The 22975-nt window shown below is 43.4% G+C and overlaps 1 protein-coding gene across 2 annotated transcripts in view; it reads right to left on the bottom strand.

The window, feature by feature from the left end:
• The window catches only part of LOC138745519 (collagen and calcium-binding EGF domain-containing protein 1-like), a 113019-nt gene that overhangs the window by 1788 nt on the left and 88256 nt on the right, over nucleotides 1–22975 (bottom strand). Inside the window, exons 7-9 of one of the 2 annotated variants that reach the window (XM_069902614.1) lie at nucleotides 16097–16245; nucleotides 13055–13090; nucleotides 9369–9404 (exon numbers count right to left, since the gene is read on the bottom strand). In XM_069902614.1, the coding sequence (XP_069758715.1) occupies nucleotides 9369–9404; nucleotides 13055–13090; nucleotides 16097–16245 (221 nt within the window). The remainder of the gene's footprint in view (nucleotides 1–9368; nucleotides 9405–13054; nucleotides 13091–16096; nucleotides 16246–22975) is intronic. The other variant, XM_069902615.1, reaches the window with a different exon arrangement.

Raw genomic sequence — 22975 nt, 5'->3', positions numbered from 1 at the left:
TTTAAAAACCCCATATGTCTTCGGAACATGGGAGGAAGCCGGAGCGCCCAGAGGAAACCCACGCAGGTCGCAGGAAAAAAACAGACAAGCTCCTCACGGGCAGCCCCAGAATTGAACCCAGCTCACTGGCACTGAAATAAGATTGCGCTCACTGCTAAGGCCACGCTCCATCCCTGAAAACAGATGATTCTGCAACACGTTCAGTTATACTTGAATTTGCATCGGCAATACACAGCTCAGCTGTTGAGCACAGTGAAAGCATTTTACCGTGCCAGCTCTTATTAACCTTTCAATCCTGCGGTAATCCACTTCATATATTATTTGTTCAATAAACGTCTGTTTTCCTCATCGTTCGTTAACTGAGGAAACGAAACTTGTATGCTCCCTGAATTTCAGCATACCGTTTCACAAACGCCAATGAGAAAGGTTAAAACAAACTTGCTGGAATTTCTCAGTAGCTTTTCATGGCCCCACAATTTCCTCTAGCACTTCAGAATCGACAAAACACTTTTTAAGTGTTGCATTATTATAACGTTGGGAATTGGGATATGCAGATTATAATCCCAGGTACATGCGACAAAGATAAGTGTTCCACTCCTTTAACCTGTTTGTCATTCCCGGAGATAAGTTTAATGTTCCCTCCTTCAAACAAACACATATAAGCTAAGCCTAGCACACTCACTTCATTTCTTTAAGAAGTTTGTGGAGCAATCCGTGGATTGAGCTGACGACTTCTCACAAGAATGCAACGAGAGCAAGGCGTGCACTGTCGGGCCGAAGGGCCGGTCACCTATTGCGACTGGCTGGTTCCACGGGAAGCACCTCTTCGTGCCCGGATCCCGGGAGATCATTTACTTGGTTATCCCTAAAATCCCACTTTAAAATGACAGTCAATCCAATATTTGAGGATTTCCAAATAGGCGTCCAGGAGTGCTTCCTCAAGCCACTCTTGGAAGCCAAGGCCCTGACTCTCCAATCAACAGAAATCATCTCTCTTTCCACTCGATCATATGATCTGAAGCTCACAGGAATATCTGCATGTGGTGGGGTTTGCTAATTTAGTTTTTCCAGTCAGAAATGCTGTTAAACCACATTTAGATTCCTACTTAATGATACACGGTCAGTTGCTAATGTGTTGTACGGGTCAGAATAGTTGGCGCAATACCTTTACAGCGCCAGCGATTAGGATCAGGGTTTAAATCCTGCACTGCCTATAAGGATTTTGTACGTTCTCCCCATGCCTGTGTGGGTTTTTCTCGGGGGCTTCCGATTTACTCCCATCGTTCAAAACGTTCCGGGGGTATAGGTTAATGGGGTGTAAATTGGGCGGCACAGACTCGTGGGCTGAAATATCCTGTTGCCGTGCTGTATGTCTAAATTTAAAATTAAAATTTGAGCCGCATTAGGCTAAAGCAAGAATTTAGGTTCCTTCATCCCTCAGTGCAGTAATTCAGATTTTGCCCTGCCTGCGGAACACACCATTGCAACTGCTATCACTGATCACTTCATGTCGCTGATACTGAAGGTAAAACCGCAATTAAAATATACGGGTAGTCCCTGACTTACAATGGGGTTCCTTTCCGGCACTCCCATTGTAGGTCGAAAAAAATCATAACTCGAAAAAGAATTCCGCACCTTCCTTTTTTATAATTAAGTGTTGAATACAACGTGTTGAGTGTTGAATGCAGCGACCGTGAGTGTAGTTGAGTCAGCATCGCAAGAGAGAATGCTGTACGCTACTCTCGTGCGTGATGCTGTCATCGCCTAAAATTGTGCGAGAGTAGCCTGCCTCATATCACAAGCACGGGGACGTCAGAACTTGAAATCAAAAGTACGGATCTGGACCATTGTAACTTCGAAAATTCAAAGTTGGACCATCGTAGATCGGCGACAATCTGTAATTTCGATGTGCGGAGTTGAGACAGCAATTCATTTTGCACGTGATTCATACACGGACAGACTGATCTTTTCTTCCTATTTCTTTCAAATTCCATTTCTGTTGTCGTTTCATCTCAATGCTTTTGTAGACTTCCTGTGTTGAAGTTAAAAGCACTTGTGCATGTCAGTAATCTATGCGGTGTACCATCAAAGTTGCATTAAACTGGAGAGAAAACAAAATATTTCCAGGTGTAGCAGCTGTTGCTTTTGTGCAAGTGCTGTTGAGACGGCATAAGAGGCTTCTCCCTACACGCAATTCTAGGCATGGGCATGAGTTAACATCTTATGCTGGAAACGCTCAGCACGTCGAGGTATTGATGGAGTGTATAGGTGTGGAGTCTTTAGCAGAATGGGGATTGCAGGACATACCACACACACAAAAGCTGTACAGTAAAACCCCTGTTATCCAGAATTCAAGCAACTGGCAAAAGAATAGGTACAAAATACAGCTTTAATTTGGTGGGCTTTGCCAATTAAGCAACACGCAATCTCAGACAACTGGAATATTCACTTATCCAGCACCTACCATTCCCCATAGATGCCAGATACCAGGGGTTTTACTGTATATAACACAACACACACATGACTCGTGTGACATATAGACACACGCATATTCATCCAGCTGCGCTGGATGGGTCACGTCTCCAGAATGGAGGACCATCGCCTTCCCAAGATCGTGTTATATGGCGAGCTCTCCACTGGCCACCGTGACAGAGGTGCACCAAAGAAAAGGTACAAGGACTGCCTAAAGAAATCTCTTGGTGCCTGCCCCATTGACCACCGCCAGTGGGCTGATAACGCCTCAAACCGTGCATCTTGGCGCCTCACAGTTCGGCGGGCAGCAACCTCCTTTGAAGAAGACCGCAGAGCCCACCTCACTGACAAAAGGCAAAGGAGGAAAAACCCAACACCCAACCCCAACCCACCAATTTTCCCCTGCAACCGTGTCTGCCTGTCCCGCATCGGACTTGTCAGCCACAAACGAGCCTGCAGCTGACGTGGACTTTTTACCCCCTCCATAAATCTTCGTTCGCGAAGCCAAGCCAAAGAAGAAGAACCTACTCAATGCACACATCAAAACAAAATATCTGGCACAGGGTTTAAATGAATAATAGTTGTTTTTTCCTTCCATACTGTAAAGGGTGCTGGGCGATATACTAATGGCGTCAAATGCAATTGACCTACGGACTCGGTATGCTTCAAATGGTGGGAGGAAACTGGAGCACCCAGAGGAAACCCACACAGACACGGGGAGGAACGTACAAACTCCTGACAGAAAGTTTGGGGTTCGAAACCGCGGTCCTGATTGCTGGAGCTGCAGCAGTGTGGCGCTAACCGCTACCCTAACCGGCCAGTAAACCTGATTCTGATTTTGTGAGTGATCAAAGCCCATGCCTCTCAACCACAACTTATGCAGATCACAACCACAGGGAGCATCTGTGGAGAGAGAAACCGAGTTAGCATTTCGGGCTCGCCACCCTTCTTCAGATGTTGCCTGATGTGCTTAGTGTTTCCAGCCCTTTGTTTCAGATTTCCACTGCCATTTATATAGCATAGGAGCAAAGATAAAGCAAAGAGCTTTATCAAACAAAACATGAAACAGAGAAACACAAATGTATATTCAAGTGAAGAACATTTAAAAAATAACTGGTGCAGAATTGGAACCTGATGCCTGATTTTGGGAGCTATCTATAAGAATCTAAGGAGGCTTGCAGAACATATTGAAGGATAATTATCAGTTTTGCAGTAAATATAAACCCTCTGAGAAGCACAAGAGGATGTTCATTGTTCAAGACATTTTTTAAAAATCAAAGCAGACTTAGGCCGCATGCCCGCTCTGCCACTCAATAACATCTTTTACTCTCAAGGGCCCTCACCACCCAGGCCATGCCCTCTTCACACTGCTTCACAGGGGCCTGAAGACGAACAGCCAGCGGCACAAAAAAACAGATTTCTGAATGGACAATGAACCACAGACAACATCTCACTTTCTCTTCTCTTTGCGCTAATTTATTTTTTAATGTAATTTATTGCGATATCTGCACCACAACATAATGAATTTTGTGACATGTTCATGATAATAAAATTCTGATTCAGCGTCAGAAACATGCCCCATATTTATTGGGCCAGAAAAAAGTCCATTTCCCAACTAATGCTTTTTCTCTGATCTCGTTCTCCCTACAAACCCGTCACTTCCACTATATCCTGCTATTCACTTGCACGACGGGGATAAGTTGGAGAAATACATCTTTGGATGCGGGAGCAGGCTCGATGGGCCGGATGGCCTGCTCCTACTTCTTATGAGAATAGGAGCAGGGGTAGAAAAGCATGCAAACTCCACACAGACAGTGTCACAGGTTGGAACTCCGAGAACATAAGAAACAGGAGCAAGAGTTGGCCATTCGGCCCATTGAGCCTGCTCTGCCTTTCAGTGAGATCATGGCTGATCTGACGATAGGCCCATCCCCACCTACCTGCCTTAATTTCCCTACTTGGTAAAAGATCTATCCAATCTTGTCTTAAAATATGTTCACAGAGGTCGCCTCCACTGCTTCAATGGACATCAAATTCTAGATTCATCACCCTTTGGGAAAAGCAGTTCCTTCTCATCTCCGTCCTAAATCTACTCCCCTGGATCTTGAGGCTGTGTCCCCTAGTTCTGGTCTCCCCCACCAATGGGAACAACTTACCTATCTCAATCTTATCTATGCCTTTCATAATTTTATACATTTCTATCAGATCCTCTCTCATTCTTAAATTCCAGCGAGTACAGCCCCAGACAACTCAATCTCACCTGATAGGTTAACAGGAAATAACCTCTAGAATCAACCTGACGAACCTCCTCTGAACTGCCTCAAAGCCAGTACATCCTTCGAGGCAGCCCCTCCACTCGCTACACCAGTGAGCTGCTGCCCCATTTACATACAAAACTCCAATACCCAAAAGGTTGGTCAAAGAGGTAGATTTGTAAAGAAGGAATGGGAGGTGGAGAGGTTTAGGGAGAAAATTCCAGAGTTTAGGAATTCGGCAGCTGAAAATACAACTTCCTTTGTTGACGCAATTAAATTTAGGGTTGAGGAGATGGTTGGAGTGAGAAGAGTCAGGGATCACAGAGATAGGAGGCCCAAGGTCATAGATGGATCGAGGCCTTTAAAGTCAAGTCATTGCTAATCAGAAGTCACCAAATGCCTTTTAACACAGGGATAATGGACACAAGAGTTGGCATGTTAGGACACAGACAGCAGAATTTTGGATGAATTCTAGTTTGCACAAAACAAAATGCTGGAAAAACTCAGTGGGATTAACAGTACACTTATGTAGCAAAGGTAAAAATTCATCACCGACGGCAGGCATCCGAACAAAAAGATGGGGGCGGGGGGGGGTGGCAAAGGCAGGAGATGGTAGGTGGAAAAAGGAGGTAGGGACAGCAGCGATTGGGGGGGGAGGAGGGATCACTGGGTTAGTAGAGGGAGGGAAAGAAGGGGAGAACTGGAAAGGGGGAGGGGAAAGAAAAGGCGAGCAAGTTTAGAGGAAAGCAGAGAAGCCATCTGGCTGGAGGGTGCCCAGATGGAAAATAAGGTGTTGTTCCTCCAATCTGCGGGTAGTCAGGGTGGAACAGTACATCAGGCCATGGAATGACATGTGAGCGAGGGAGTGTGACTCAGAATTGAAATGGTTGGCTACTGGGAGGTCTCTGTTGTGGCAGAGTGTCTACAGATTTTTGTGATTTACTTCTAGCTTACAGAATCTAGAAGAAATAGACCACAGGATGATGGCTAGAAATAGTCATTTCTTGAGGTAACAAATGCTTGGGTAAGGGTGTCAGCACCTGATGAGCTAAGGGAGTGGGAAGGGCAGAATGGAATTCTTCAGAGGTGGGGGCTTACTGCTGGAGTGGATACTTGTTGTGAAGTGGATCTGAAGATGAAATTTGATACCGAGATTGACAACAGACTGGTTCAAATTTAGAGTGTTGCCAGAGCAGTTAGAGGTGTGGGAAAAGAACTGCAAAGAGGGTTTATATTTTGTGGCATTGATGGTTACGTTTACTTATGCAGTTTATTGTCTGTCAAGGCTAGTTAGAAATAGATAGAGCAGAGCATTTATATTCGTCTCAGATATCACGGTTATAAAACATCACCACATGTTTTGCATGACTTTGCTCCCTGGAATGCTCTCACTTCAGTCTATTTCACGTCATTCTTTTCACCAGGCCCAGTTCGCTTGTTTCCCCCGCCTTCTGTCCCAATGTTCCTCACACGAGGAAGGCTAGTGAGAATCCGGGGAGAGTGTTTACTGAAAACACCACAACTGAGGTTGCGAGGCAAGAGTAAATAGAATTAGTAAACCGTTGTGAGAAATCAGGCATGATCCCATTAAATAACAAAATGGATTTTTTAAAAATTCATCAATGGATTCCAAAACATTGTCAAATTTTAGCTTCCCTTGAAGGTAATGCCGAGCCACCTTCCTCAATCACTACGGCAATGGCTGACCCATAAATTCCCTTTGATAGGACCACTGGCCCAATCAATATGGTGTCATGAGTCACCATTTTACAGTGAGTGTGGAATACAGTAAAACCCCTGGTATCCGGCACCTATAGGGATTGGTAGATGCTGGATAAGTGAATGTTCCAGTTGCTTGTGGTGAGACTGGTGAAATAACAGCAAGGTGCGCTAATTTTAAACCTGTATTTTTTTACCTGTTGATTTTCTGCAATTTATTTTTTGCCAATTGGTTGAGGCTACCAGTGCTTGAATTCCAGATTATAGGGGTTTTTACTACACCTGAAACAATGAATTTCCTCCCTGATGTTGGTGAGTGAAGTGGGTTTGACAATAATCTGGTCACTTTGTAGTCACCAATGCTAAAACAAGATTTCTTTTAATTAGACCATAAGACATAGGCCCAGAAATAGGCTATTCAGCCCATCGAGACAACCCCACCATTCAATCACAAGCTGATCCATTTTCCCCACTCAGTCCCACTGCCCGGCCTTCTCCCCATTACCTTTGATGCCCCAGCTCATCAAGAACCTATCAATTTCTGCCTTAAAAACCCCCAATGACAAGGCCTCCACAACCACCGTAGCAGCAAATTCCACAGATTCACCACCTTCTGGCTGAAGAAATTTCCCCGCATTTCTTCTCTGAGTAGACACCCTTCAATCCTGAAGTTGTGCTTGCCTGTCCTAGACTCTCCCACTGTCGGAAACCACCTTTCTGCATCTACTCTGTCCGTGCCTTTCAACATTCAAAACGTTTTAATGACTTCCCGCCTCATTCTCCTAAATTACAATGTTATTCTTGGATTTGAGATTTTTTTTTAAACTGTATTTAAATTGCACCATCCCATGGTGGGGGATTTGAACTTGTTTCAAAAAAAAATACCGCAGACGCTGGAAATCTAAACACAGGAAATACTCAACAGGCGAAGGCTCGTCTATATGAAACATCGGCCCTTTTTCTCTTCCCACCGATGCAGCCTAACTTTGTGAGTACTTTTAGGAATTTATGTTTTTATTTTGAGCCTGTTTCCCTGGATTGTTAGCCCAGACTTCTGGGTTGCATGTCAGTAACTTAATCACTGCACATCTTAAGACTGTGTCAATGGGACTAACTGAGGTGCTTAACTGTAAGTCAGCATGGGCAAGTTCTCGGAACAGCCAGACTCGAAGCTCTGTTTCTGAGCTGTAAAGCCCTAAGTGTCTACTCAATTGTCGTACAATGTTGCGGTGCTAATTCATTTCTCAAAGTGCCCCAACCGAGGACCTTCCCTTATCCACCTCCTACCTCCTGCCTTTGGGGGCCATGCTCTTCCTTCTGCCCCTTCCTCCCCTCCCCCACCATTTTGTTCAGGCGCCTGCCAACATTTTTCCATTCCTTGATGAGGGGCTCAAGCCTGACACGTGGGTTATGTATCTTTACCTTTGCTACATAAAGAGCTCTACTTGAGGTGCTGGGCTTCTCCAGAGTCGTGTTTTGAACTTTATGCTGTTTCCTAATTCTAAGTAAGATCTAAGCCAACCATTCTCAACCTCTTTTTTTGGCCAATTAGGACTCTGCTCAAAATTTACGGACTACTTTCCCTGTGAAGCAGACGTTTAGTTGGTCTTTTATGTACTTTAATCCTACCGACTGCAGAAAAAACATTTAAAAAATTTTATGATTTCAGTCTGTGACTCCTCCCCACCCCCCCCCCCAACTTAAGAATGGCTATGGTCCCCATTAAGAAGTGGCTGATATTTCAAAGCTATTCTGAATTATGTGCCACGGTCAGTATGCCTGGGCACCAAAACAGAGATGCTTTGTTTATTGTCCCAATGAAGACAATAATGTTCATTTATAGGTTCATGAACAACTCCAACATTCGAACTTGGGGATTGCGCAATTAATTTTACAAATATCTTGTCTAAATTCTCAAAAATCTTTTCATTAATTGTTGTTCCTTTCAAAGCCAACTTAAGAATATAAGAAATAGGAGCAGGAGTCGGCCATTCGGCCCATCAAGCTGCTCTGTTATTTAATGAGATCATGGCTGATCTGATGATAGGCTCATCTCCACCGACCTGCCTTTTCCCCATATATCTTAATTCCCCTACAATGTAAAAATCTTCCACTCTTGTCTTAAATACCATATAGACTTGTGTAATAGTTGAGTTTAGGGGACCAATTTTTCGGGTCAAATTTGGGTATTACTTTTGACCACAGTAAGTACCTGAGAGGTTCAAGGTGTTGCGAGCTTGGATGTCTGGGACCGGGGCATTAAGTCCGCATTCGGGGCATTGGTAGGTCAGCTGGGGCAAGGATCCACAGTCGGGCCGTCAGGAGCTCGATGGGCAGGCAGTCGGAGTGTCGGGAGCTCCGCTGGGTGGGTGGCCGGGGTGAGGATCCGTGGTCGGGGCATCAGGAGCTTTGGTGGGCAAGGGCCAAAAATGCGGGGGGGTGGAGACTCATACAGAAGACATGCTATTTTTGGGCCAAAAAAAAGGTGGGTCGACTGTTCCATGGGATCGACTATTACATGAATAAATACGGTGTATCTACTGGGGTCGCCTCCACTGCTTCATAGATTCATCACTCCCTGGTGCTTCCCTTGCTTCTTATTACAGAGCCACGGCAAATCTGGATGATGCCGTTCATTGCTGGTTTGCTAATTTGGACTGTACGTTAAAGGACAAACTGTGGTAATAGTATCTATGTCACCCAATTGCAGGTTTAGTTGCTGTTAACAGATGAATACTTCCTTTCAGTTTCCCTGTCATGTAACAATGAACCTGAATTTGACCCCCGCATGAAATGACTGCCTTCCTTTCAGTGTTCTTTGACTGGAGGGAATCCACAGGCATTCCTTTCCACATTTCTGTGCTGATCTTGAAGTGCACAAACAGAGGGCAAATTATTCTAAGACACTCTTGGTTCTCTTACTGGTAAGCCCCGCGGTCCAGGAGGTCCCCGCTCACCCTGGAAGAGAACAGTAAAGTTTATAAATTAATGGTTGGCCCTCAAACTAAACACCAGGTCTAAACTGCTCACATTTCTTCATGATCACTGAGAACAGAAATAGAACGCACTATGCAATATCACCACTGAACCATTTATTAATTGAAGATGCCGGTGTTTCCAAAGTTTAAACTGAAAAGGAAACCTCTTTGTAAAAAGAACAAAGGATTGAACCAAAAAACGTTTGTGATTGGCATCAGAAATTTCACTTCTGCGATGGTCCTCTTACGTTTTAAGGAGTTTAAGGAAAATCACTACGCTGTTGAATATGGTGGCGGACTGCTGGACACTGTCTCAAGACTGGCTGGGGGTGGGGGGGGGGGGTGGTTACCAGGTATCGGAACCGGGACACCAAAGGCGCTGCAGGCTTCCGAATCATGTTGCCGGTCTGGATCTGGAGCTCGGCTCGCCGATGGTTTGCACTGGGCTCCGTGTGGGCAGCAGAGGCTGCGGGAGCGCTGGAGGTGAATCCCCAGACACTCACCGACTCTGGGGGAGGAACCCTCTTTTGCTTCCCATTCTCTGACTGTAATATAACACTGTTTTTATTACATGACAATACAAGTGCTCCTTGACTTACATTCCAGCAAACCCATTGTAAGTCAAGAAAAGAATACCGCACCTACCATTTTTATAATTAAATTTATTCCACACTGAAAAGGAACCATTACCGTACACAGCTGAAAGCACGCTGGGCATGAGGAAGGTTTGAAACATCGAACTAAAATTAATGGCTGGATGGTGAAAGTAGGATTCTGCATCTCACAAGCGTGGGAACAGATCAGATTTTGAAATTGAAGGTATGGATTCTAACCATCTTAACTCTGGACCTTCGTAAGTAGGGGAGCACCTCACCTGTAAATTGAATCTTGAGCCTTGAATTCTCAAAATTCAAAAGTTCAAATTCTATCAGATTTCTACTGGCATGCCATGCTGTGGAATGTACTGCATTTATGCCCTGGTTTGGCAACCTCAATGGCCAGGAACACAAGTAGCAAACATAGCCAAGTCTAAACATGGGCACCGACTTCCCAGCCATTGAAGTCATCCACGTGAGGAGCTGCCTCAGGAAGGCTCTATTCTCGCTGGTACCTTCAGTCAGAAGGAACACCAGCTTGAAGTCTGGCACCTCCGGGCGCAAAGCTATCACTACCCTCATGGAAAGATGAATTCACGATCACCAAAGATCCAACTGCACCACCGACTCAGGCCATTTATTGTACTTTGGGCAACTGAGGATGTTTGTTAATCATTTTTAATTTTTTTTTCTTTTTTTTTCCAATCTTTTTTATTAATCATGTTATAGGGGGACAATATGAGGAGAAAAGGAGAACATAATCAAAAGGGACATCATATAATATAACATATTGCATTACAGCATAATGTTCTCATCTCAAACTGAAATCTTCAAAAAAAAGATAAAATTATGATATAAAATCCCACCTCATCTAAGAAAAAAGAAACTGGGCAGCCAATCCTGAGAATTTATTAATAAAAATTAATCACCAACAAAGAGAAAAGAAATAAAATTAAATATAGTCTGGGAAGGGAAGATATTTTTAAAAATCTCTGTCGTTACCGTGTGTTTTATGTACTTGGGAGGCTGCAGTAACTAAAGACTTTCAAGGTACTTGGGTTTATGTATTTATGTTTAGAAAAGGCTCCATAAGTAACCCAGGAAATTGTAGGCTGGTGAGCCTGACGTCAGTAGTCGTTAAATTATTGGCATCCTAAGATCAGATATACAAGTATTTGGAGAGCCAGAAACTGATTCGGGATGGTTAACGTGGTTGGCTGTGTTTAACCAATCGGTTAGAGTTTTTCGAGGAGGTTACCAGAAAATTTGATGAAGGAGAGGGTGTGGATGCTGTCTACATGGACTTTAGTAAGGCCTTTGACAAGGTTCCAGATGGAAGGTTTGTCAGTGTTCTTGATGAGATAGTAAACTGGATTCAATAATGGCTATACAGGAGAAGCCAGGGTATGGTCGTGGATGATTGCTTCCGAGACAGGAGGCCTGTGACTAGTGATATGTCTCAAGGATCAGTCCTGAGACCATTGTGGTTTGTCATCTATATCAATAATCTGGATGATAACGAGGTAAATTGGATCAGCAAGTGTGCAGACGACACAAAGGTTCGAGGCATCGTAGACAGTGAAGAAGGTTTTCAAAGCTGGCAGAGGGATCTGGACGGGCTGGAAAAATGGCCTGAAAAATGGCAGATGGAATTTAATTCAGACAAGTGTGAAGTGTTGCATTTTGGAAAGACAAATCAAGGTAGGACATGCACGGTAAATGGTAGGGCACTGAGGAGGGTGGTACAACAGAGGGACCTGGGAATACAGATACAAAGTTCCCTGAAAGTGGCAGGGTTGTAATAAGAGAGCTTTTGACACATTGGCCTTCATAAATCAAAGTTCTGAGAATAGGAGTTGGGATGTTATGGCTAAGTTGTATAAGACATTAGTGAGGACAAGTTTGGAGTACTGTGTGCAGTTTTGGCCACCGAACTACAGGAAAGATATCAATAAGATAGAAAGAGTGCAGAGAAGATTTACTAGGATGTTGCTGGGTCTTCAGGAACTAATTTACAGGGAAAGGTTAAACAGGTTAAGACTTTATACCCTGGAGCATAGAAGAATGAGGGGAGATTTGATAGAGGTATTTAAAATTATGAGGGGTATATACAGAGTAAATGCAAGTAGGCTTTTTCCACTGAGGGTGGGTAAGATAGAAACCAGAGGACATGGGTTAAGGGTGAAAGGGGAAAAGTTTAGGGGGAACATTAGGGTTAACTTCTTCACACAGAGGTGGGAGTGTGGAACGAGCTGTCAGCTGAAGTGGCTCAATTTACACATTTCAGAAAAATGTTACTTGGTACATGGATGGGAGGGGTATGGAGGGCTACACAGGTCAGTGGGACTTGGCAGAATAATAGTTTTGCACAGACTAGAAGGGCTGAAGGGCCTGTTTTCAGTGATGTAATGTTCTATGGATCTATGTATAGGACAATCAACAAACTTAACAATGGATTCGGTCCAAATAAAAAGTTCAATAAAGACTGATCATAAAGGAGCAATAAAGTTTAGAAAACATCTCAGCTTCTAAAAAGTCCTCCAAGCTAAATTCCGTAATTGGATGTTGGGTTTCCATTTGGTAACCATTATCTCGTGCAGATGAACATTGCTCAGGTCACTTCCAATCTACTTCAATTTAGTATTTAAATTAAATTTAAATTTAGACAGGCCCTTCCGACCCACAAGCCCGTACTGCACAAATACCCCAATCAACCTACAACCTCCTACATGTTTTGCAAAGTGGGAGGAAACCGAAGCGCCCAAAGGAAAGCCACGCAGACTCAGGGAGAATGAACGAGCTCTTTACAAGATTCAAACCCGGGTCGCTGGAACTGTCATAGCATCGTGCTGACTGCCTATTTCTCCAGGCCTCTAGATTACTAATAACTGGCCGTTACTAAAGATCTTTGCTGTGTATTAATTAGTCTGCAATATTAGATTTGGCAGCATTGATTGTGCAACTCCGAAGCAGGCTGCAAAGATTTTCTGTAACAATAAAGTTGCTAAAGTAAAGGAGCCAAATATGACTGTACCTTCATTCCATTCTTTCCTGGTGTGCCAGGTGAACCCTAGAAATAAAATAGATATATTTAAAGTGCATGATATTCCTATCTGGGCAGTAAATCAGAAAATTCTGCAAAATGTTTTACAATAGCACCAGGGAGCATTTTCACCAAAGGGACAGCCACGGAGGTAGCTGACCAGCACCTTCTTGAGGGAAAGGTAAAAATGAACAACTGAAGTTGGTGATGCACCCGTAACATTTTAAAAAGGTTGGACAAAAAAGATGAAGCCAGGGCATATTTGAGCTTTGTAGGCAATGCACGAAATGTGGGACTGTCTGGTGTGGTGCAATAAATTTAACAATTGAATATTTCCATTAAAATAATGATCAGAGGAGTGGCAAACATAATGCATGGAGCATTCACACTGAAAGCATCTTACCGTAAAAACACCACGCTGGAGAAACTCAGCTGGTCAGTGTACTTTGTGGAGCAAAGATTTCGGGCTTGAACCCTTCATCAAAGGATGAGCAAATGTGGGCAGGCACCCGAACAAGATGGTGAGGGGGTGGGGAGGAGGAGCACGGTCCAAAAGGCAGGAGGTAATAGATGGATGAAGGTGGGGGAGCACGCCAGCAAATAGGGGAAGGAGGAGGGATGGCTCGGCGAACAGAGAGGGAAGGGGAATGGAGAATAGGCTGGCAGGAACCGGAGAAGTCAAGGTTAATACCATCCAGTTGGAGAGTGCCCAGATGGAAAGTCAAGTGTTGTTCCTCCAATTTATGGTAACTCAATTTATGGACAGTCTTGTGAGTCTGGGAGTAGGATGCAGAATACAGTATTGTGGTGTTTCTATTATTCTTTCAACATTAAAAACCCACATTTTTGCCGTATACTCTGGAGGCCAGCTTCCTTGTTCACACAGATCAAAAGAAATGCCAGCTCAATTAGTCCTTTTACACAGCAATCCTGCTTCCCGGAGCAAAAGAGGCAGGATGTGTAGGACAGTAGCATTGGTGTCCCACAGTGTGTTGAGGGTGTGGGAATAGGGACCCCGATGTGTTGGGGGTGTGGGAATAGGGACCCCGATGTGTTGGGGGTGTGGGAATAGGGACCCCGATGTGTTGGGGGTGTGGGAATAGGGACACCGATGTGTTGGGGGTGTGGGAATAGGGACCCCGATGTGTTGGGGGTGTGGGAATAGGGACCCCGATGTGTTGGGGGTGTGGGAATAGGGACCCCGATGTGTTGGGGGTGTGGGAATAGGGACCCCGATGTGTTGGGGGTGTGGGAATAGGGACCACGATGTGTTGGGGGGATGTGGGTATAGGGACCCCGCTGTGTTGGGGGTGTGGGAATAGGGACCCCGATGTGTTTGGGGTGTGGGAATAGGGGCCATGATGTGTTGGGAGTATGGGAATAGGTACCCTGATGTGTTGGGGTTGTGGGAATAGGGGACCCTGTGTGTTGGGGATGTGGGTATAGGGGCCCCTGTGCGTTGGGGATGTGGGAATAGGGTCCCCGGATTCTACCTGGGCTGGCAACACGACTCGCCCTTTTACACTCGCCCTGCTTCACCTCTGATACTACCTCACTTGGTGGATAAAAGATGGGTCTGAATTGACCCCCCAATCCACCCTTGTCATATTTATACTGGGTAGGCGAGGCTTATTAAAGGCAGATTATACCTGGCTTGAAGTATCAGTTTAAAAATTATGAGGCATTGATATTCACTCCTAGAAACAGTCACTTTTGCCTTAAAACATGATGGACTTGATTCTCACTCCCAGGACCAGAGCACAAAACTCTGCGTAATCGCTGTGATGCCGAGGGAGGTCTCGTGTTTGATTTTATGTGAGACAACCTCTGCATTGTTTACAGTGGAGTTTAATCCACACTGTTCCCAGATCCAGGTTGAATCATCTGGAATACCTTGGTGTTGTGGCGGACTTGCAAGGCGGTGCAGGCATGTGTGGCAGCCAGAGATTAGTAAGGGATTGCTTAAGGTGGGATGTGAGTGGAAAGAAGAAGTATGAAAACCACTGTTTGAATCGTACCTCATTGACTCGTCATGTGCACGATTTCAGAGCTCCAAAGAAAATGGGCCAATGACAATTTTTCTCAAGCAAAATATTTCTGTAACAAATGGGTCCAGAGCAGTGGTTCTCAACCTTCCCTTCCCACCCACATCCCACCTGAAGCCATCCCTTACAAATCACAGAGCACCTATAATTTCAGGTAGGATGTAAGTGGAAATAAAATGTTTGAAAACCACTGGACCACATTAACCTGTCATTCTGAGTATGCTGGATTAACAATGAGACTGTACTCTTAAATAATCTTTGAGCTCAGCGAATGCTTTCGAATCATTATGAAATTTGCAATGGAAATTCAGGTCTTGGTTTTACAGGAGGGAATGATTCTTCTTTGCCTCCGGATCAGAGTCATGCTATCTCTTTTGCCTCTCTTCTGGCGAGGCGCGTGATTTTACTTAAACAGAAGGATGCTGCCCTGCCTACTCATGATCAGTGGTTGCAGGACACCATGTCGTGCTTGAACGTGGAAAAGATTCGTTTTTCAATTAATAAATCAGATACAAGATTCCAGATGTTATGGGGGGTCATTTATGACTCACGGTCTTACTTTATAATTTTACCCCAATGTACCGGTAATTAAATTGTTTGACTTGTATCTTTTCCACATTCCTTATATTAATTTTTTTTAACCTTCATTTTTCTTTTAATACCAGTCATATACATCTGGCCACGCGGTTCAGTAAGGGGTTTGAGTTTTTCCTCTACTATTTTCTTCTTTCTTCTTTTTATATTATTAATGTTATTTTCTATTATTTAGAATATGAATTATGCATATGATTTACAATTTATGAATGTTAGTGATTTACAGAATATCTTTTTTAGTTTATGTAACTGCCCATAATCTCTTTTCTGAACTGTACCCATTTTGTTTGTAGAAGTTCTTTATTAAAATCAATAAAAATATTTTAAAAATAAAGGTTTTATGACGAAGGTTGAGATGAGAACCTTTGTTGCCAGGCAACTGCAGCTCACTTACCACCGGACCTCGCCTTCCTCTCTTGATGGAGGGCAGATCTGGGGTGGGGCCCATGGGCCCCATGTCACCCCTGGGCCCCGGTGGGCCAGGGACTCCTGGCGCACCCACCTGCCCCATGAGGCCTCGAGCGCCTGGGTTTCCTGGTGGGCCTGGGAAGAGAGAAATCAGGACAAGGAAAGTTCACTGAGCTCAGCCTCTGATCATGTTTTCACCAAGGCCAGTCTAAGAATCGTACAGAGGCCACTGAATCTAACACTTTGCTGCCGGTGTTCCTACTCCACCCTGATCACCCCAATGCTCTCAAATTCCTGATGAAGCCAACTCCAAATCTATCCACACCTGCCCTCAGATTTTATCAATCTCAGAGCATTCACAGCCACTGAAACAACAAAACGGCAGATACTGAAAATCTGAAACAGATTGATGAAGGGGCTCAGTCAGCGAAGCATCAACTCGGTTTCTCTCTCCAATGATCACGCCTGACTGGAACGTTTCCTGCTTTCCGTGTTTACAGTTAAATGATTTGGTTAGATTTTCTTCGATGGTTGTGGCCGCAAACATTATTTATACAATATACTTTGAAAGTATTTCCATTATAATCTACTGAAGAGAGAATGCAAACTGTGAATGCAGCACTGCCCTATCATGTTCTATGGTGTTACATCTTGTCATGTTACATTCAAGTCTTATTATGTTTCACCTACTCATCTTTTGTTCTTGTCATGAGATGCTACACATTGTTAAATAACACTGCACATGCTCACAGCCCATCACGTTAAGGAATTCACTTCAGTCCTTGTGTAGATCAATCAACAGACCATGCTTTATTTCAAGCTTTACATAGAACATTACATCCTACCAAAAAATATACAAAACTCCTCCTATTTTTCTTTCATCCATGTGCCTGTCTAAGTCTCTTCAATGCCTCTAATATTTCAGCTTCCACCACCATCCCACAGGATTCCAGTGAGACTCACAACTCTTACCCCTGATGTCTCCCCTTCACTTTGGTATTTGCTATTCCTGCCCTGGGAAAAAGCTCTGGCCGACCATCTTACCGATGCCTGTCAGAATCTTGTAGATGTCTATTAAGTCTCCTCTTATCCTTCTAAGAGAAAAGTCCCAGCTCTGCAAACCTTGCCTCATAAAGACTTATTTTCCAATCCAGGCAATGCTCTGGTCAATCTCCTCTGCACCCTCTCCGTAGCTTCCACATCCTTCCCATAATGAGGTGACCAGAATGGAACATAATACTCTTAAGTGTGGTCTTCCAGTGCTTTGTAGAGTTGCCTCATGACATCAAACTAAAAAAAAAATGTGGATCATTTAAACATTTGGATGAAAAGGTTGACCAAGGTCTTGGGCAGTCTCCACAACTCCTTTTCAAGTTGCTTCATAGAGTCATAGGTTCACGCTATCCATTGGTCGCACATTTATATTCATGCCCATATATTTCGGCGTATAGCGACTCTTGAAATCCTCCAAAAGCACAAAAAAATCAGGGGTTGTCTTAAACGCCAGATATAAAAATGAGACATTAGATTCGGTGTATGAGATGACCCGAAACACCAAAAAAAGAACACAACCTACCACAAATTTTCAAGCTCCCAGTATATTAGAAGTAATTTTTTTAGTTTAAAATCACTAACATCTTCTGAGGCCAAACCTTAGCAAGCACACCTGGAGTCTCATTGTTTACACTGACATCATACGGGTCCCAGCCTGCATCTGAGGAGTCTGCTTCGTGGTCAGTATCCCACAGTAATTCGTCCTCAGTTCCATCCCATTGCACTAGAGATACTGCACATTTTGAAAGATTTTATTACAGTCTCTACTTTCACTTTATCCCATGCCTTGAGGAAGTGATACAGCACGCAATGCCTGCATTTTGCAAAGGAGTTTTCTACATTCGACATCCATGTATTCCATTCCTCACGCACATGAGCTTTAAATGGCTCGTTCAAGAAGTTGCAATGTCGAAGTCAAACCACCTGGGACAACAGCAATCACAGTATTATTTAGTGCTAATTTATTTTTAGTTAAGTGGCTATCCCAGTCCAACAAACGCCATTCCTTGCATAAACCGCCTGGCCGCTTGTTCCACACATTGTCTCTCCATAGTTTTACATTACTTTCACCCTTTTACATGAAAATGTACGAAAATGCCTGCTTGGAATTTTATTTTAGGTTTAAGCTTGTGCTTGAAGATTACCATGGGTCTTAACTTTGTCCCATTGGCCAAGCATGACGGTAAACCTGGTCCTTTTGTGGCCTGTACCTGGGGTTTGCACAGCTTTCCACCCACGGTTCTATTGCCTATCGTGCCAAAACTCATGGGGGTTTTGTCCACGGTCCCAATATTTGCCAATGCAAACTGGCGTTTCTGCCCCAGACGTATAATAAACTGATAACTTTACGATCAAGATCTTTCGGTAGTTTCTGAGGAATTTTTGCTTCTTGTCGTAATACCAGATTTTTCCTGTTCATGAAATGCCTGCACCAGCCGACTGCACTGTGTCCTGGGTGTATCTCGGCCCACTTCTGTGCATATGCTCTGATTTTATTTCTCGTGACTCTGTAGCGATCTCGCCTCTGTTCTGCAACGTGATTTTCCAACTCTGACCAACGAAGGAGTCCTCTTCTCATCAAACATTGTTTCTTTGGTGTTTTTCTTAAAACATCTTCATTCTTTCTCCAATCTCTCACCATCTTCTCACTTTTCTCAAATGTCCTTGCCAGCAGCACAATTGGTAGATTCCTTGGCCACTTTCTATGACTTTTAACTTAAGACTTGCTTCATACTTTCCTCATTTCTTCATACGGAGGCTCCTTGTTAACACCCACCTTCTGTCCACACCCAACAGCTCAGTCAACACAATTTTTGAGTCATCCTTATATACCCAATATATGATCAAACCATGAACATGAGGCTGAAAATGGGGACCCGTCTTATCTGAAGGTCGACATACGCTGAAATATACGATCCTTTAACTTTGTCTTCTCGTGTTCCCATTCTTCCCCCTCCCTACAATCTAGGGTAACTTACAGGGGCCTGTTTAGAATCAGAATTAGAATCATGAACATGTCACAAGATCACAAGGTATAGGAGCAGAAGAAGGCCCATTGGCCCATCGAGTCTGCTCCTCCATTCTATTCATGAGCTGATCCATCCTCCCCCTCAGCTCCACTCCCCTAAACCCTTGATGCCCTGACTAATCAAATACCTGTCAATCTCTGCCTTAAATACCCCCAACGACCTTGAATCCACAGCTGCCTCTGGCAGCGCTCCACAGACTCATGACCCTCTGAGTAAAGAAACGTTTCCGCATCTCTATTTTAAATTGACACCATTTTATCCAGAAATATGCCATCTTGTCTTAGACTCCCCTACCATGGGAAACATCCTTGTCACATCTATTCTGTCCAGGCCTTTCAGCATTTGAAATGCTTCTGAGGTTCCCCCCACCCCAACCCACCCTCATCCTGCTGTACTCTGAGTACAGATCAAGAGCTGACAATCGTTCTTCCTATACTAACCCTTTCATTCCTGGAATCATTCTAATAAATTTTCTCTGAACCCTCTCCTATGTCAGCACGTCTTTTCTTAAATACGGCGCCAAAAGCTGTACACAGTATATTTTCTTTAAGTTTTAAGAAAATGCAGAATATAGGTCTCAATTAATATAATAATAAAAATACATTGAATATAAAAATCATAGAAAAACATTCATAAGGTACAAAAAAAATAAAAAGGAGAGTCCCTCTTCTCCCAGTGCCGCCTGCCCCCCCCCCCCCCCCACCAATTCAAAAGTAAAGGGGACAGCAGGAAATTGAGGAAGATAAAAAGAAAAGATAGAAAAGAAAAAGCAATGGGAGCAAGGTTCAACATCTTAGAGTCACATCATTTTAAAAGCATTAAATTTCTAATAAAGAGTATACTAATTGACAATATCAAAATAAATTATACTATCTGGGCATTTAAGTAATCTAAATAAGGTTGCCAAATTTCGATGAACATACTATATCTATTCCTAAGAATATAAATAATCTTCTCAAGGGGAATATAACTTTACACGTCCATGTTCCAACGATCAATGTGAAGTAGGGAATTTGATTTCCATGTTACCGCTATACATTTCCTGGCTATTGTCAACACAATTTTAATACATTTAGATTTACTTTTGGAGAAGTTAACTTTTATAACTGCCAAATTCCCCAGAAGAAACAATTCTGGGTCTAGAGCGGTGGTTCTCAACCTTTTTCTTTCTACTCACGTACCACCTTAAGCAATCCTTTACTAATCACAGAGCTCTGACGACATAGGGATTACTTAAAGTGGTATGTAAGCAGAAAGAAAAAGGTTGAGAACCATTTATCTCGAGGGAAGTTCGCCCCCACAATTTTTGTCAATACTTCCCTTAATTTTATCCAAAAGGGTCGTAATTTCGTGCATAACATATAAACATAGAAGATAGGAGCAGGAGTAGGTCATTCGGCCCTTTGAGCCTGCTCCGCCATTCAATGAGATCATAGCTGATCTTAAAGTTCAGTACCCCGTCCCCGCCTTCTCTTCGTAACCTCTAATTCCCTTATACTGAAGAAATATATCTAATTCCCTCTTAAATATATTTAATGAACCTGCCTCTACTGCCCTCTGTGGCAATGAGTTCCACAGATTCACCACCCTCTGGGTAAATAAGTTCCTTCTCATCTCAGTTCTAAATGGTTTGCCTATTATCCTCGAACCATGGCCCCAGGTTCTGGACTCCCCCACCATCGTAAACGTCCCTTCCGCATCCATTCTGTCCAGTCCTGCCAGAATTTTATATGTCTCTATGAGATCTCCTCTCAATCTTCTAAACTCCACAAGTACAATCCCAATTTACGCAATCTTTCCTCGTAAGTTATTCCTGCCATTCCAGGTATCAGCCTGGTGAATCGCCTCTGCACTCCCTCCATTCCAAGAACATCCTTCCTTAGATAAGGTGACCAAAACTGCACACAATACTCCAGGTGGGGTCTCACCAAGGCCCTGTACAGCTGCAGTAAGGTATCCTTATTCCTATACTCAAATCCTCTTGATATGAAGGCCAACATACCATTTGCCTTTTTAACCGCCTGCTGTACCTGCATGTTCGCCTTTAGTGACTGGTGCACAAGAACCCCTAGGTCTCTCTGCACTTCCCCATCTCCCAATCTATTGCCATTCAAATAGTAATCTGCCCTCCGGTTTGTATTACCAAAGTGGATAACCTCACATTTATCCACATTGTAGTGCATTTGCCATGTATCTGCCCAGTCCCCCAATTTATCCAAATCACACTGGAGCTTCCTGACCCCCTCTTCCGTGCACACAACCCCTCCTAGCTTAGTGTCATCTGCAAATTTGGAGATATTACATCCAATCCCCTCATCCAGATCATTAATGTAAATTGTGAACAGATGGGGTCCCAGTACAGATCCCTGTGGCACCCCACTGGTTACCGCCTGCCACTCAGAAAATGAGCCGTTTATCCCAACTCTCTGTCTTCTATCTGCCAGCCAGTTCTCAATCCACATCAATACCTTTCCCCCAATCCCACGAGCCTTGATTTTGCATGCCAGTCATTTATGTGGAACCTTATCGAAGGCCTTTTGGAAATCCAGGTTCACCACATCCACTGGCTCTCCCCCATCTATTTTACCTGTCACCATCTCAAAGAATTCCAATAGATTTGTCAAGCATGATTTACCTTTTGTAAATCCATGTTGACTCTGTCCAATCCCTTCTCTGCTAGTCATATGCTCCGCTATTAAATCCTTAATAATGGATTCCATCATTTTGCCCACTACTGATGCAAGGCACACCGGCCTATAATTCCCCACTTTTTCTCTACCCCCCTTTTTAAATAATGGGGTAACATTAGCTACCCTCCAATCCATGGGTACTGATCCTGAGCCTATCGAGTTCTGGAAAATAATTTTTAAAGCATCTGCTATCTGAATGTCCACTTCTTTAAGTACCCTAGGATTTATCAGCCTTCAATCCCTTCAATTTCCCCAAGACCATGTCCTTAGAGATACCGATTTCTTTCAGTTCCTCCCTTGCATTAGTCTCTATGTTTCCCAACATCCTTGGGAGGTTATTTGTATCCTTTCTTGTGAAAACAGAACTAAATTAAGAATTTAATTGGTCTGCCATTTCCTTATTCCCCATTATATATTCCCCTGATTCCGACTGCAAAGGACCTACTCTGGATTTCACCAATCTTTTCCTCTTGACATATTTATAAAAGCTTTTGCAGTCGGTTTTTATATTTGCCGCAAGCTTACTTTCGTAATTTATTTTTGTCCTCTTGATTAATCCCTTTGTCCTCCTTTGCTGCATCTTGAACTGTCCCCAGTCTTCGGATTTGGTATTTTTTTTTGGCCACTTGATATGCTCTCCCTTTGGACCTAATGCTGTCTCTAATTTCCCTTGTTATCCATGGTTGGAATGTAAAAAGGTACATCTATACCACACCAAAAAAAAACACCTATCAGAAAATTCTGGTTTATTTTTATGTATCTTTTGAGATGGGCGATATAATTAGTGAAGAAAATTATAATGAATCAGTCTATACCTAGAATTAATTAAGGAAGTCATACTTAGATCTGACCAGCCTTGTGGATCAATTACACTGTCCAAATCAGATTCATGTCTCTCCCTCGATCTATGTAGTCCAGATTTTGGGCTTTGATCTTGGATCAGAGCATAGATATTAGAGATAAATTTGGTTTCATTCCCCTTCCAAATTAGAATTTCCATGTCTGAGCACATTGATCGGATCATTAAGGGGTCCCCACTTTTCCCTCAAAAAAGAATGCAATTGGAGATAGTAGAAGAATGTGTTGTTGGAT

The sequence above is a fragment of the Narcine bancroftii genome, chromosome 11 (assembly GCF_036971445.1).
Source record: "Narcine bancroftii isolate sNarBan1 chromosome 11, sNarBan1.hap1, whole genome shotgun sequence".
NCBI lineage: Eukaryota > Metazoa > Chordata > Chondrichthyes > Torpediniformes > Narcinidae > Narcine > Narcine bancroftii.
This window is presented reverse-complemented; position numbering and strand designations above follow the sequence as displayed.